Source organism: Serinus canaria, chromosome 3 (assembly GCF_022539315.1).
Source record: "Serinus canaria isolate serCan28SL12 chromosome 3, serCan2020, whole genome shotgun sequence".
Classification (NCBI taxonomy): Eukaryota; Metazoa; Chordata; class Aves; order Passeriformes; family Fringillidae; genus Serinus; species Serinus canaria.
The window spans coordinates 68,169,218-68,183,918 of NC_066316.1; the positions used below are offsets into that span (position 1 = coordinate 68,169,218).

Consider the following 14,701-nt stretch of genomic DNA (forward strand, 5'->3'; position numbering starts at 1 on the left):
ATACCTGTGGGTTCTTTGCTCATAGTGACTTAATCCTGCTGATGCCATAAGCCATGAAGGTGGACCTTTACTGTCTCTCTATTAAGAAGTTCTGATGTAAGGTGAATGCACAACTGAACATATTCTTCTGACCCAGTGAAGTTCCCTTGAAAAGCTTCCATATGGGACTACTTTCTCTCTGCTTGAAACTGAGATGGCATCTCCAGTTTGCCAACTGTAGTTTTCATTTGCATGGATTTTGTATTTCCAAGTCCAAATCATAAAGTACAAGGATGTGTGAATTTCAAAATTGACTTCTTTCATGTTTGTGCCTTCAGTTATTTAAGCTGGTAGCTTTAAATAATAATTGTTTGATGGCTAGCACAAAACCAACTCAAAAATTTTTAAAAAATCAAGTTTCCAAACCTGGAGTCAAGAAAAGGAGGTGTATGCAGTCATTCTTTGTCTGTCTGATTCCTATTTCATTTCAATATTTTTAAGTGTCAAATTTAAGTGAAACATCATAGGGAACAGATATTTGAAACGTTGTTGAGCCCCTGTACATATTGTTAAAATGTATGTCTTGGCAAATGTTACGGGCAGTGGAAAGGTGACAGTGTTAGCTTACATGTAAATAGCTAGAGGAAACCAGAGAGGAAAGGCATTCTACAGATATCCCAATTATGGGAACAACTTTAGTTAAAGCTCACAATCAACCATGACACAAACGCCTTGAGAGGACTATCTTTAATTAGTTCTAATCTTCACCAAACAATTCGTTTTCTCACCAATATTTATTCATTTCATGGCAAGAATACTATTTAAACTCAGGCATGGACAGTGAAAATAAATGCTGGCTATAATTAACTCGAGTATTTAAACTTAGGGGAAAATACTTATGTAAATATGAGGACTTCAAATGCTGCTTACAAAATTAAAGAGAAATCTAATTTTGTCTGGAAAATGAGTTTTTCCTTATGAGATATTTTAAGGTGTTTAAATGGCTTGCAGAAACTATGGAATAGTTAATTAAAATTAACTTATTAAAATACAGCACATTTAAAAACCTTCAAGCATGTAATCCCTACTTGCTACATAAATTTGCTGAATGTATACTGATTCTTTTATATAATATTTCATTGGTGTTATGACAGAAGGGAAAATAACTCACATTTCTTCTTAATAAATATTCACATGACTAGTTTCCTTGATTTTGTGTAAAAATTTATTTATTCACTGAAAGTCATAAATCAGGCTAATAGGAAAAAACTTCCTGTTGCAAGTTCTAAATGTCTTCCTGTAAAGAATCTAATTTCATTCCAGAATAGCTACTTAAAGGACCAGGAGTCTGAGAGTCTGGAACTTAGACCTCAACCTGCAAAGGACATCTAAACAAGAAACTTAACTGGGGGCAAAAAGAATTTGCAAGATTGAATTTATGTAGTTGCAAATTTAGAGTAAGCAATAGCAATAAATGATGTCATAATTAAAAGTATTCACAGAATATAAGATTTTTGTACTGTAGAGGACCTCTAAAGATAACCTAGTTCCACACCTTCCCCTAGGCCATGTTTCTTGGAGCCACATTCAGCCTGCTCTTGAACACTTACAGGGATAGAGCATCCACAGCTTCTCTGGGCAACCTGTCCCTGTGCCTCATCACCCTCACAGTGAAGAATTTCTTCCTAATGTCTATTCTAAACATTAAATATCTATTTAACTGTAACTCTTTCAATTTAAAGCCATTCTCCCTTCTTCTATCACTATGTGCCGTTGTAAAAAGTCCCTCTCCAGCTCTCTTGCAGTCCCCTTTAGGTACTGGAAGGTGTTGTAGGATCTCCCTGGAGATGTCTCTCTAGAGTGAACAGCCCCAACTCTCAGCCTAACTCCATAGGAGAGGTGCTCCAGCTCTCTGATCCACTTCTGTGGTCCTCATCTGGACCCCTCTTTTTTTTTTTCTGCTTAATAAGAACAGAAATATATAACTTAGTAGAATTGCTAGCACAGAAAGTGTGTGGCATCTATGAATACCTGAATGTTACAAACAGTGAGAAATAATAATTTATGTAATCTGAAAGTATAGGCAAACAAAGCTCAGAGGAAAGAGGGAGAATTGACACATTTTTGTATGGGTGGTATGTAGTTGGTTGTAAGAGGTTACCCAAGAAATTACTGGAAATACCCTATTTAAAATGATGATATTTGAATGGAAAAATTATTGTCCCAAATGATACTTCACTGTGTAGAAAACTGGCATGTCCAAGTCCTCCAGTCTTTACTTAGCAAGTCTTTAACTCACTTCACCTGGTGTAATAACTTTTGTTGTCACACCAGGTGAATTATGTAATGACCTGTTTCTAGCTTGCCACAGTATAAATAATTATTAAAATAGTATTTATTTTTATATCAAAAGCAAACAATTTCTCTGTAGATATTAATACCTTTTTTCTGTAGCATGGCTCATAAATGGCAGTAGACAGGGAAAAATGTTGTTTTTCTGCATTGACTTTTTTCAGCAAATCCTCTTCTCAGGAATTTCATTGTTCACAAGGGGGGGAAATTAATCTACAAAGAAGCTCAGCTGGTCGTAATAAGATGATTATTACGCGTCTTTATATCCCACTTGATAGTTGGTATATCTTAATTCTTTCTTTATAACTGTGAAAAAGAAAATCAAACCAAATAATCTGTCATTTGTGGTTTTGGTATCTAAGTATAAAATGCTTTTAGGCACTTGGTGTCATAGCATAAAGAGCAGGGAAGATTTCGTTCTTAAATACATGACTCCTTCATGGCTCTTGCAGTGCTAACGTCACTTCTTCAAATCTCTAATAATGTTCTGAGGCACAAAAAGCTGATAGTCATTGTTGACATCTGTATCTTACTTTAGGAAGGGAGTACTAGTTAATATAGTGTGTATCACTGCTGAATTAATATACAGGAACTGCCTAAATAGCTCCTTCATTGTGCGATGTTTCTTAGTCACAGCCCTCTGTACATTGGTCTACTTACTCCTGTAGATTCCCAACATCATTTATTATTTGATTAATATATAATTTCTTTCTCAGATTCATCAGTATCAACATAATGCTCAGACTCTTGTATTCCCTTTCCTTCCTTTCCTCACAATGCACAGCAACTCATTTCTTTCATTTTTGGCACATCATAATTTAATATTTACCCGTGGTAGCTTGGTACCAAAGGAACAATTATTTCCTAATCACTTGCCTTCAGGGGGTTCTCCACTTGTGTCTGGGGAAAAAGGGCAGTTTGGGAGCGTGTCTGTGTTTCCTTTGTAAGGACAGCCCTGTTGTTAGGGCAGGGCACTGTGTGTTGAATTCTAATGCCTCGGTGCAAGAGCCAGCCTGTTTGGAAGGGGCAGCGTGGGAGGTGTTGGCCGCGGCCAGCAGAGCCCCAGCCCGGGGCTCCCTGGGAGTGAGGAGCTCTGGCACTTGTCCGGACCGTGCGCATGGGGAGCGCAGCCGCTCAGCGCCAGGGTGAAACACCTCATCCCCCCAGTACCCACCAGGCTGCTCTGCTTAGCAGCCAGGGAGTTCAGGTACCTTTTCTTTTAAATATTTATCATTTGCTGCCACAAAATATTGTCCATTCAAAAGCAGGTTGTTGTATCCGTGCAACAGAAGTGTATTGACGTTGGTTTTTATGTGCATTTGGTAGCTTTTGTAAGATTGCTTAAAATTCATGAATGCTTGTAATAGGTCTTATCCTGGATTGACAGAGGACTATATAACAGAGGTAACTGTTCATGTGTGGAATATTTATTTTCAAGGAAAATTGTAGAAAATTTTCAAAGGTAGCATATTATGATAAGATATACTTAAACCACAGAAAAGGTACCTTTGATTCTGGTACTAAGGTTTTGATTTTAAATTAACACTAGATTATCTGTCTCTGTCATGACTATAATAAAGGTCTTTTGTTGCAATCCATCATGGGGCTTTTGTGTTATACACTATACCTAGAAACTGTTAACAGGGAGACTAGATTAATGCAGAGAGAAAAAGTGTCATCAGATAAAACATAGGTCTCAAAAAGCAATTTCAAGTTCCATACTATGTTATGCATTAATACATTTTTAGCCTTTGGGGAAAAGAGAAAAACTTGTAATCAAAAATTAATTTAAGCATTCTTGGCTGTACCTAAATTAGAACCGGGATACTTCGAAAATTGTTATTAATCAAATGACCTGACAGCAGCTCACTAGGAGAAAATTAATGAGTACAGGCTATTCTGAATAATATTTAGTAATGCTGGTAAGAAATTTTGCAGTTCTTTTTCTAATTTTACAAATAACAGTTTAAAGTATTTCTATTTTGAGGTAGCCATATGTGTGTGTACATGTATGTTATGCAAATATATTGTGCATATGCTCTTTATTTTTTAAAATTAACTTCTTCAGAAAGCTTAATTGAAATACAAGTGTAAGAAGTCACTATTTTTTCTTGATTAATATCTTAACAATAAAGTGAGATGTGGTTTCATATGACTTAAAAATTTTCCCATTAATATATGGACATATTTGTTGGATTTCATTAATTTTGTGTTTTTTTGGTTTTTTAAAATTTTGTTGTTGTTGGGGGTTTATTGTTTGTTTTTGGTAAACTGTCATTGCAATTTTTGCTGGTTTGGGTATAATGATTCTCATCTTTTCTGTGAACAATTCACAAGATTGATTTTATAAGTCTTCACTGTGATTTAGTGCTATATTGGAAGGAAAGAAATTGGTGATTAGTATTTTGTGCCTTTAGGGTTTGGATTTGAAGAATGCAATTCTATTCTATCCAGTTTCTGGCTATTTACTGTTTTGTAACTTTAAAATATAACAGGTCATTAACAGATTGGGTCATCATACCTGTAACAAAAGTTTTAGTTTCAAGATACTAAGAAATAGAATTATAAGGAAAACTAAGCCTAAATACCAATTAATTCACATCTAACATCTGGAAATCCTTAGTGGTGTATTTTAATTTTTAATAGCCCTGGGAGAGTTTTTTTCATCAGAAATTTTAGCCTTTGTGTATTCTGTATTTTTTATGTTATATGTATTTTGGAAGTAAGCTGTTATACAAAAAAAAAGATTACAATTTTCTTATTTCTATTTTTGCTTAATATACCTAATGTGAAGGAAATTTCTAAGCCTAAATGTTTCTTGCTGTAGACATGCTAAACAGTGTCACATTTAACTTTGTTCATTGAAATTTGTCTGTAAGCCAGAAGTGTAACTGGCTTAGTGCCTTATGGCTCCCAGCAGTCCTGCTGTTCAGAGTAGGTAGTGTTGAACCTGATTTTTTTTTTTTTAATTTTTCCAAGAGTATTTTGATTTAAATAAGTTCTTTATTAAGGTGAACAGAGATATTTTTACAGTTATTGGCGAGACAACCTCAGTAATGATGGCTGGATTTTTTTTTTTATTTTTGCTTTTGCTGTAGATTTGATAAGATTGACATGAATGACTCAAAAGACAACGTAGTAAGATGTAAGCTGTTGGGAAGGTAGTGAGAAATAAAGGAAGTAACATTTGATGCTTAATAAATTGACAAATCAGTAGGTACTCACTTATATTCTGGAAAATCATAGTTGAAAACAAAGGAAAAAACTTCAGTTATGTGAAATCAAGCTGAGTTTACCCTTGTAAAGGACCTGTCTTGAAAAGCCACAATTAGTAAGCTGGTTCACTCTGAATTGTTTGTGAATTCCATTTCACTCTTAAGAATTCTGCTTAAGGATAGGGATGAGATTTGCAAAATCCACATCCCTATCCAATTTGCTGTTTATTTCACCCTATTGCATTTTGCACTTTTATTGGGAAAAGAAACCAATATTGACCTGAATATTCCCTCCTTGTATTTAGGATACCTTAAGCTTTTGCTCTCTACTTGTCATCAGAGTGAAGTTTTTCATGAGGGTTTGAAAAAAGGAGAGGAGGGGAGGAGAGTGGGGGAGAGGAATGTATAAATGATGGTAACAACCTCTCCCACCTGCATACTGGGACAAAAGGGGCCAGAGGCAGCCTGAACAAAACACAGGTGAGAGGAATTCCAGACAAGTGAGTGGGGCACTGAGAAAAGCTCAAAGTTAAAGAGCTGGTTGTAGCCAGTGTGGAAAGGTAAATTATTTTCCCCAGCAGAATGGGGAATGGTGTGCAAGCCCTGAGGGCTGGACTCACGGGGTGGGGAGTGGTTGCTGCCTGCTATGATGGTGTATTTTGTTACACAGAGCTCATTGACTTGACCCAGATTGCAGCTTCACTCGCTGAAAATATGCTGGTGTTTCCTCTCAAACTTGAGGTAGCCCCTGTAATTATGAGCAGATACGTCAACTTTCTCCTCTGAAATGTCGCTGCTGTTCCTGTTAATGAGGTTGTACTTGCTGCACTGCTACTGGGGAGTCGTATTTAGCACTGTTGCCCACACTGAGAACTCTGCTGACACTGCCATCACCAGAGCCATCTCAGTGACAGTGGCTATTTAAGATTTTCTTGAAAAGCTATTTTATCACAGATAAAGCTCTTAAAAGTCAGCATACAAATTATTCATCTCTCAATTTCTTTCCACCCATAGCTTGCCAAAATTGCCTTCACTTTGACGATACTAATTCATGGTAGTCACAAGCTACATAGGGCTTAAAATACAGCTTTTTAATTTCCAGTGTAAAATACTATTGCCCTTTTTTTCATTAGTTTAGCTGAATAAATACTAAACTTTGAAATTCTGGCAAGGAAGTAGATGTGGCTGTAGTTTGTGTCTGTGATCAAATCCAAATTGATTTTCAAATGTTTTTTTGTGTGCTTTAAAGATGAGTGTGTGGGTATGTGTGCGTACAGGCATAGGGGAGAGACTAGTCTTGTGATACACATCTGAGAGAAAATTGGCTGGATGGTAGTAGCTGAAAAATAATCTTTTAATGCTGTAATTATGCCTTAGAGATTGAGTAGAACTCAAGTCCTACCCGTGTTTGTGACTGAGCTTTCTTTTCTGCTTATCTGATGTGACAGATATGCTGAGATGATTACAACTTGTTCTATAAGAGGAAAATACTAATTGCCCCAGACAAGTAATACAATACAGAAGTCAGTCAATATTAAAAACAGAATAAATATTGCAAATTAATTTAAAATATATTTTATAGTTATATGAAGTAGCTTGGTTTTCGCAATCTGTTGATTACTGTCTTGCTAATAAAATGCTTTCTTATACAATGTCATTGAGCTAGAGCCTTGAGTGACCCATTGATATATTAATCTATCCCCAAATAATCTTATCATCTAATCTTATCAACAGAATATTTAAAGAATGTTTTGAGACATTGTTGTAATTAGTTGGGGAACAGTATTTTTCATATTTGTGACTACAGAGGATATATGGAATATTTTAGTGGTGACTCTCTGGTTTAATGAAAAAAGAAATTATCAACTTCCATTCTATGCCCTTTATAGGCATTGCTCCTTAGGTTGATCAAACTCTTGAGACTAGAGACAGGACACAAGGAGACAGCATGAAACAGGGGAGGTTTAGATTGGATACCAAGAAAAGATTCTTCACCCAGAGCACAGTTGGGCACCAGAAGAGGCTCCCCGGGGAAGCGGTCACAGCACCAAGCCTGTCTGATTTCACGAAGTGTTTGGACAACTCTCTCAAGCACAAGGTGTGATTCTTGGAGTGTCCTGTGCAGGGCCAGGAGTTGGACTTGATGTGCGTGATGGATTTCTTCCAGAGCAGGATATTCTATGATTCTATAAATGTGTTACAATTTTTTTGTATAGACAATCTAGTATAGGAGGTCTTAAGATGCAAATGATTAATTTTATGCTCGTTCCTAAAGAGCAGTGATGTTAACATCACATTCCAGTAATATATTCCACATTTATGTTCTTTCACATGTTTTTTTAGTTGCAATAAAGACTTTTCCTAGTTAACTGAACTTAAAAAAAAATTTTTGAAAGTGAGTCACAGAAGACAGAGACTTGAGGGAAATGTTCCAAGGAGAAGGTTTTCCATTCTGTGACATGGCTCACAAACAGAAAGGATTTCAAAACCTAATTTTAACACATTTCTGTTGAATTGCCAATTTAAGATGTCAGTTGTCATCTTGTCAGATCTGAAATGTATCCTTTAAGGGATGTTAATTGCCTTTAGAGTTTTAAAATCGTTATGTTGACTCAGCAGTAGGTGGTTGTGGCCTACTTTGTTGAAGGACACCGCTCTATAGGTGTCTGTTTTTTCTTAAACTTGTACCTGATCTTGATCTTGCAGTGAGAGCTGCAGAAAAACAAGGAACACAAATTCTTTGCACATTTGCCTTTCATAGTAGAAGAGTGCATTATAAGAACTTCATCTTTGGATTTTCTGCAACTGGAATGACTTATGATGTCTTGTAATACAGTTAAAAGAAAATTTGCCAGGAGAAGGAGCTTGTTTTTTTAACTTATGCAATTCTGATTTTACCAGATTTGTTAACACACTTAAGTTTTTTTATTAGCTTGTGTATGGTGTAGATGCAGTTAGTACATGATTATGTAAGCAGATATAAAAACTATTATATATTCTATTTGTGTTTCCTAGGGTGGGTGGGGGAAGTGGTTAATGGATTGTTGCATTTGAAACTGTGGTCTGTTCTGCCAGCAGCTGGAATGTGATCAATTAAATGGGGCATATGAAAGGCATTGCTGTTTCACATTGTTAAAGGAAAATTACAAGTAATATTGTAATACTAAGGTCTAAAGATATACTCTAGAAATGGCTGGAAATAAGTTTGACTCCATCAAAGCAAGGGCATTCAGTGCTGATTATTAGCAAGTTATAGAAAAAATAATAGATTAATATCTTTCATTAATGCTAAGAAAATAATGACATTTTTAATGTAGCCTAATCAGAAGTAAACTTTGATTAATAAAAACCATGTGATCATGAAATTTCATTAGTCATCTGAAAAAGAAACTGAAGTGTAATTGAATTTTTAGTTAAACTGTGGGGAAGGGCTCATTTTCCCCATCTTATTGTTGTGCTTTCATTCCTACTTGTCTTACTGTACTCGTTAGAAAACCTGAATCGTTACTGTGGCTACTGATATCTCAGATTTTTCACAAGCTTCTAGCAAGCCATGTAACATTTCTCCACACAATATCTCCACATTTCTTGCAATTCTGAAATATTTCTACAGGAGGGTGTTGAAAGGAAAGTGGTAGCTTGTTTCCTACCCCAAGGAAACCGCCAGTGCTCCCCAGGGCCTTCTCTGAGCACCAGCAGCCAGGGACACTGTCCTGCTCGGAGCCAGGGGCTGTGGGCAGGGGCTCAGGTACCCTGAGAACAGGTTTCTGAGCTGCTGCCAGCAGTGCTGGAGAACTGGGAGACAGAGAAGTCTCACTCACCCCCTAAGAACCCTAATAGCTGAAGAGGACTGTGCAGCACACTCTACAACTTGCTTTTTTGATAAGAAGTGTGATCAAATCTCGTTAAGGCTGTTCTTCTGAAAACATTTTGATTAGCTCTATTTAGTGCCATTGGTCTGCTAGTTTTTTAAGTATTAGGAACTAATTGAAAAGCAACTTGAGCATTTTACCTAATTCCTGAAAAATCACATATGAAAGCATAGTAGCTTAACAAAAACATTAGGCATGACTGTTATGTACACACAGTTGTATTCTGTACTCATACTCGAACCATATGTGAGGGGGATGAGTTTGTGCCAGCCATTGTGCAACTGAAGTAGCAAAGGGTTTTGCAAAGAAGATTAGACTTGGCTTCTCAAGTGGATTCAGAGTGCTTCAAAGGATGTATGGGAAGTGGGGCAGAAGAGTTTTCAATAGTGGCTCTCCAAAAGACATGGGCATCTCTTTGTAGAGAGGAGTTTCATTTTAAGATCACTATGGAGTAAATAAAGTACCTCCAGTTAACAGAGAGCAAACTAGTGCCACTTCACTTCAGAAGGGCTGCCTCCAAAGATTTGCATGGAATTGCAGGGAAGAGGAGGTAGCTGTGTTTGAGGATTGCCTTGCCTTCCTGAGTTCTAAGCTGGGAAACAGCAGAGCTGAGGGGAGGGAGACCTGTGTGACAGGAGAGCTGCAAACCTCTGAGGAGGTGTCATGTAACCTCTCAGCCGAGGGATCCTCTTATGCACTGACAAGCTGCTTCTCTCTTCTGCCTGGCTGGGGTTACCAACGCTTTCCAGGGCTTACTTGGGAGTGACATGGTAACAGGATTTCATGATCTAGGAATGAATTTTTCCTTTGCTGACCCAGTGACTTGGGTAATGCATGGTTTGAGAGCTGGGATGGGGGGGAGGAGTGGGGGGAGGGTGTGTGCATTTTTTTTGCATTTTGCCTAAAAGATATAAAAGATTGTAACAATGCCTTTTTTGTTTTTTCCTCTTTCACACTCTAAAGCTATATAATAAACATAGTAATTTCTGATTTTTTCAGCTTTCTTTTTATGAACTACTTTAGGAAAAATATCTTTTATAGGAGTGAAGAAATTGTGTGAGTACAGTAAAGTTCCATTTGCTGTTGCACACCTGTTACTCCCTGTGTTGGGATCACTAGTTACAATTGGGAAGGAATCATCAAGACCTTCTAGGGGTTGCAACAAACTGCAAAGAAAATGAGGTCCATAGTGGACAAATTACCAGCAGGTACTTTTATTGTATAGAGCATCCTGTGGCAGTTAGTTTCTGAATTTATTCAACATTGTGTGAAATGCCTTTTCCTTTGCTTTAATCATAATTAAGTGATATTTTCCTTTGTTGCCTCCTTTGTTTTGTTTCTGTGGGAATCTGGTAAATATCCTCTCTTTAGGCTTTGCATAGTTTTCAAACATTAGGAATATTTTTGAAGGTGTCAGTTATATCTCCTGTGGCTTGTTTCCCTTCCAAATTTATTCCTCTTTGAAAACTACACCTTTCAGCATACTTACTGATTCTACTGCTACCTTTTCCTGTTATACTATGAGTTTGTGTAGGACAGCCACAACAGCATTATTCAAATATTAGAAAATGTTGAAAGTGTGAAATTTTTCTGTGAAAATGTTTATTTACATACTTGTTTGGACCATCTTTAAAAGACTTGTCTACTTGGTATTTATGCAACACTGTCATTAAAGCAGTAATCAAGAAAGGGCTCAACTTTGGAATTAATATTTAATTGCTTCTGTAGAACATTGCTCACGTATCATTTGATGTGTTTCTTTGACAGGGACAGAACAGTTCCTTTATTTTCTGTTGGGGAACCATGATAACGAACCTGTAGTTAAACGTTCATGAGCACTTTTTCATTGCTTCTATCTGAGACCGCATTCAGATTTGCACTTTTTATATTATTTGGTTTGTGTGTAAAGTCTAGCTTTTCAGGACTTAGGTATTTGGTGGCTAGAAAGATTTGGGATATTTCTAGAAAATAAAAGTAAATAAAAAGCATGGAGTATTTTGATTGTTCTGTCAAGAAAATAAGGGTGGTAGACATGATGTTAAAATGCAATGAATGAGATGCAATCGGATCCTGGAAACACAGAGGTGTTTCTCAGGTGCACTTAAGGATCCCACCTGGGTCCCTCAGCAATGAGCCCTGGCTCCAGTGAAAGAATATACTCCCAGGAAACGAGGCAAGGAGAAATCTAAGCAGCCTGCGAGGTGAAAGTACTCCTTTACAGTCACCTTTGCATCTTCTAATTCACTGTGCCATTCTAGGTCAGCAAAATTTCAGCTCTGTCTTATCCTATTATGCAAAAAAACCCCTCTCGGTTTTGACCAAGTAAGGATAACAGTGGCTAAATATATACTGTAGGGAAAGTGCATTCTGTGGCTCAACACAAAGCCCTTGCTGCATCTTGAGAACATTTTGGGGTAAAACTTCTAAGCAGAGGACAGATGAAACAGGCAGGCTGGATGGTTGTGGAGCTGCATATGGGTTGCGTTGTGGAAAACCTGTTTTCCTTTGGTCTGGAGAAAGTGTAATCTCTTCTGCAGTGGGAAGGGAGAATAAGTTACACCAACACTAAATGTATCCATTCTCTGTACATCAAGTGGGAGTCTTGTCAGAGTGTTACATGACAAATGATGGAAAAATACAGAATTTTAGGGAATCAGCTTTTTGTGAAGAAGAATTTTAGTAAATGGGTCTTATTAAACAGCACTAATAAGATGAGGGATGTCACTTGCCCTCTGGGAAACTCCTTCCAATCTGTGCCATGGGTGCAGAAAATTACCAGCCTGGGATTCACAGCCTGAGACAATTCTTATGCTGTCTGTAGAACTAGTAAAGACTCTTGATGTATTTACCATTTGAATCTGAAAACTGTGAAGGGATAGGATTTCTGAGTCCTGGAGGGTATTGCACTACAAGTCTACTGTGGAGACTTTCATATTTGGAAGATCCATTGTTAGCTGAATTAATTGTCAGTAGCAGTGTAGGGAGAAGGGCAACATCTTCCCTTTTCCTACCTTGACTATGTGTGATTTAGAAGTGATGTTCAGATTAGAAGGGTGACTCCTGCTGGTAACATGACACAATGAATGAATCATATCTACCTTTCAACATAATAGATGACAACTAGTTCGACTTTGACCTCATAACAAAAGGACTTTTTGTTGGACTTTGCTTGCACTGAAAAAGGAAGTAGTCCATCAAGTACACAATCTTTCTCTAATGGTTTTGGACTGCAGAATGTGAATCAGGTAAAGATTTAAAGAGTGAGAATGAAATAATCTTTCTTTGGGAAAAGAAGAAAATATTTAGAGAGCAAGGAATTCTATCAGTACTATGGAGCTATTTTTATCTGTTGGGATTAGCCAATTTAACTTCAGACATAACCTGAATGTAAAATATTTACAATTAAAATTGTAACAGTACTGTGCCTATTTTCTTCACAGGTTTGCTGGTCCTCTGATTCATTTCAGAATGCCGCTGGTAAAAAGGAACATAGACCCCAGGCACTTGTGCCACACAGCTCTGCCCCGAGGTATCAAGAATGAGCTGGAATGTGTCACCAATATTTCCTTGGCAAATATAATCAGACAACTGAGTAGCCTAAGTAAGTACATTGTCTTAATAGTTGGATTTAGAACTAATATATTTTACAGTCACAGTGTTTGAAGTAGGAACACCTGTTCAATTTCTCTGTAGGAAATTGTCACTGGGTCTGGAATGTAGTGCTTTTGTGGGTAGTGTCTAGCATGGATTTCTGTGAATGAAGACTAGGACCTTTTCTAGCAGCACATCTTAAAATACTTCATTCATATATTTCTGTTACCAGCGGAATATGACAGGAAAAGATAGCTGGTAATTAATGAAGTCAGTAATTGCTAACCTTAGAACAATTCTTGAGTAGGGAATATGACTTAATGAGAAATATATCACTGGTTGCTTAATTCTCTCTGCTTAAACCCTTTGTCATGTTGTGGTCATTCAGGAAAAAAGAGGAGTTACCTTTTGAAATATACCCAGAAATGTAATTATTATATGGTATTTAAAATAAAGATTTTTCTTCTTTCTTTTCCCTCTGTCAACAATTGTACCCTTGGTGCACTTGAGAGGAATGAATACTTCTCGGGCTGTGAAACTCCGAAGGAGTTTTGCTGAAAAGGCTGATCTCTGGCTTGTTTCTTCTTTAAGTTACAGCTGCTTAAAAAGTTGTCAGATGAACCAGTGTGATCACATTTTGAATTTCTAATACTACAAGTGCTTTTTAACCACTAGGACTTTTCTAAAACTACCAACACATTAAATATTTAAATGTGTATGTATATACATCTACAATGTGAAAAGTCTTTCAGCTCCATCATTTTCCTAGAGTCACAGGTGATGATCTTGTTGATTAGATTGATTTAATTATTGATCTGATGATACGCTGTATGGTGTCTGTTGTGGCAGCCTTTCAAAGCTGTTAGGGTGCCGTTAGATGGAAGACTTAATTGAGGACACTGAATTATGGAATTTAGACAGGAATGCTTACAACACATAAATATGAACATAATTAATATAGCTGCAGCAACAAAGGAAAAAACTATTTTCAGTGAACCAAGAGCATATCATATCAGGATGCAGTATATGATCACCATCTGTGGTTTTGCTTCATTCTGCCAAAAACCCTTCCCAAACTAGCTGCTCCTGTACTAGGCTCCCCTTCAAAGTCACTCTTAATAATATTGTATTATTTTATTTTAGTTTGCTTATTTTAAAAATTCTTACTGGATTATAAGCTTCATCTGGGGAATTTGCTTTTGTAGGTAGCATGCTAAATATATATTTGGCATTTTCATTTGGAGGTATTATTTGACCCTAAGAAACCCAACAGTAACTTCTAACTCAACATCACTGTCTCAGATTCACCTATTGAGATTCAGCTGCCTTTGCTATGTTTTCTTGGTATACAGATCTTATATCTGACGTTGTATGCACTGCTGCTTGTGAGGAGGTCAGGATGAAGCAATATTAGAACAGAAAGAACTCAATTAAGGAAGAAAAAGAGAAATTAAGAATATCTGTTGAATGTTCACACATTTATTACATGGTTTGCCTGACATATAGCACAGAGAAACAGTTGCAAGGTAATGTATATTGCAAGGGAGTTATAACTGTGTATAACTCCTCTTTGTAGAACCAGTCTGGTTCTTCCCGGAAACATGCATCCATGTGTTTATACCAAGTTTTCTTTCTGATGCTCTGCGTGTTTTCAACAAAATCAAAACCCCAAATTTTTTTCCTACAATTAAA

General features: G+C 36.9%; 1 protein-coding gene across 1 annotated transcript in view; it reads left to right on the top strand.

The window, feature by feature from the left end:
* Nucleotides 1-14,701, top strand: part of WASF1 (WASP family member 1) — an 86,455-nt gene that overhangs the window by 45,097 nt on the left and 26,657 nt on the right. Inside the window, exon 2 of the mRNA XM_009093037.4 lies at nt 12,859-13,019. Within this exon, the coding sequence (XP_009091285.3) occupies nt 12,887-13,019 (133 nt within the window). The 5' untranslated portion in view covers nt 12,859-12,886. The remainder of the gene's footprint in view (nt 1-12,858; nt 13,020-14,701) is intronic.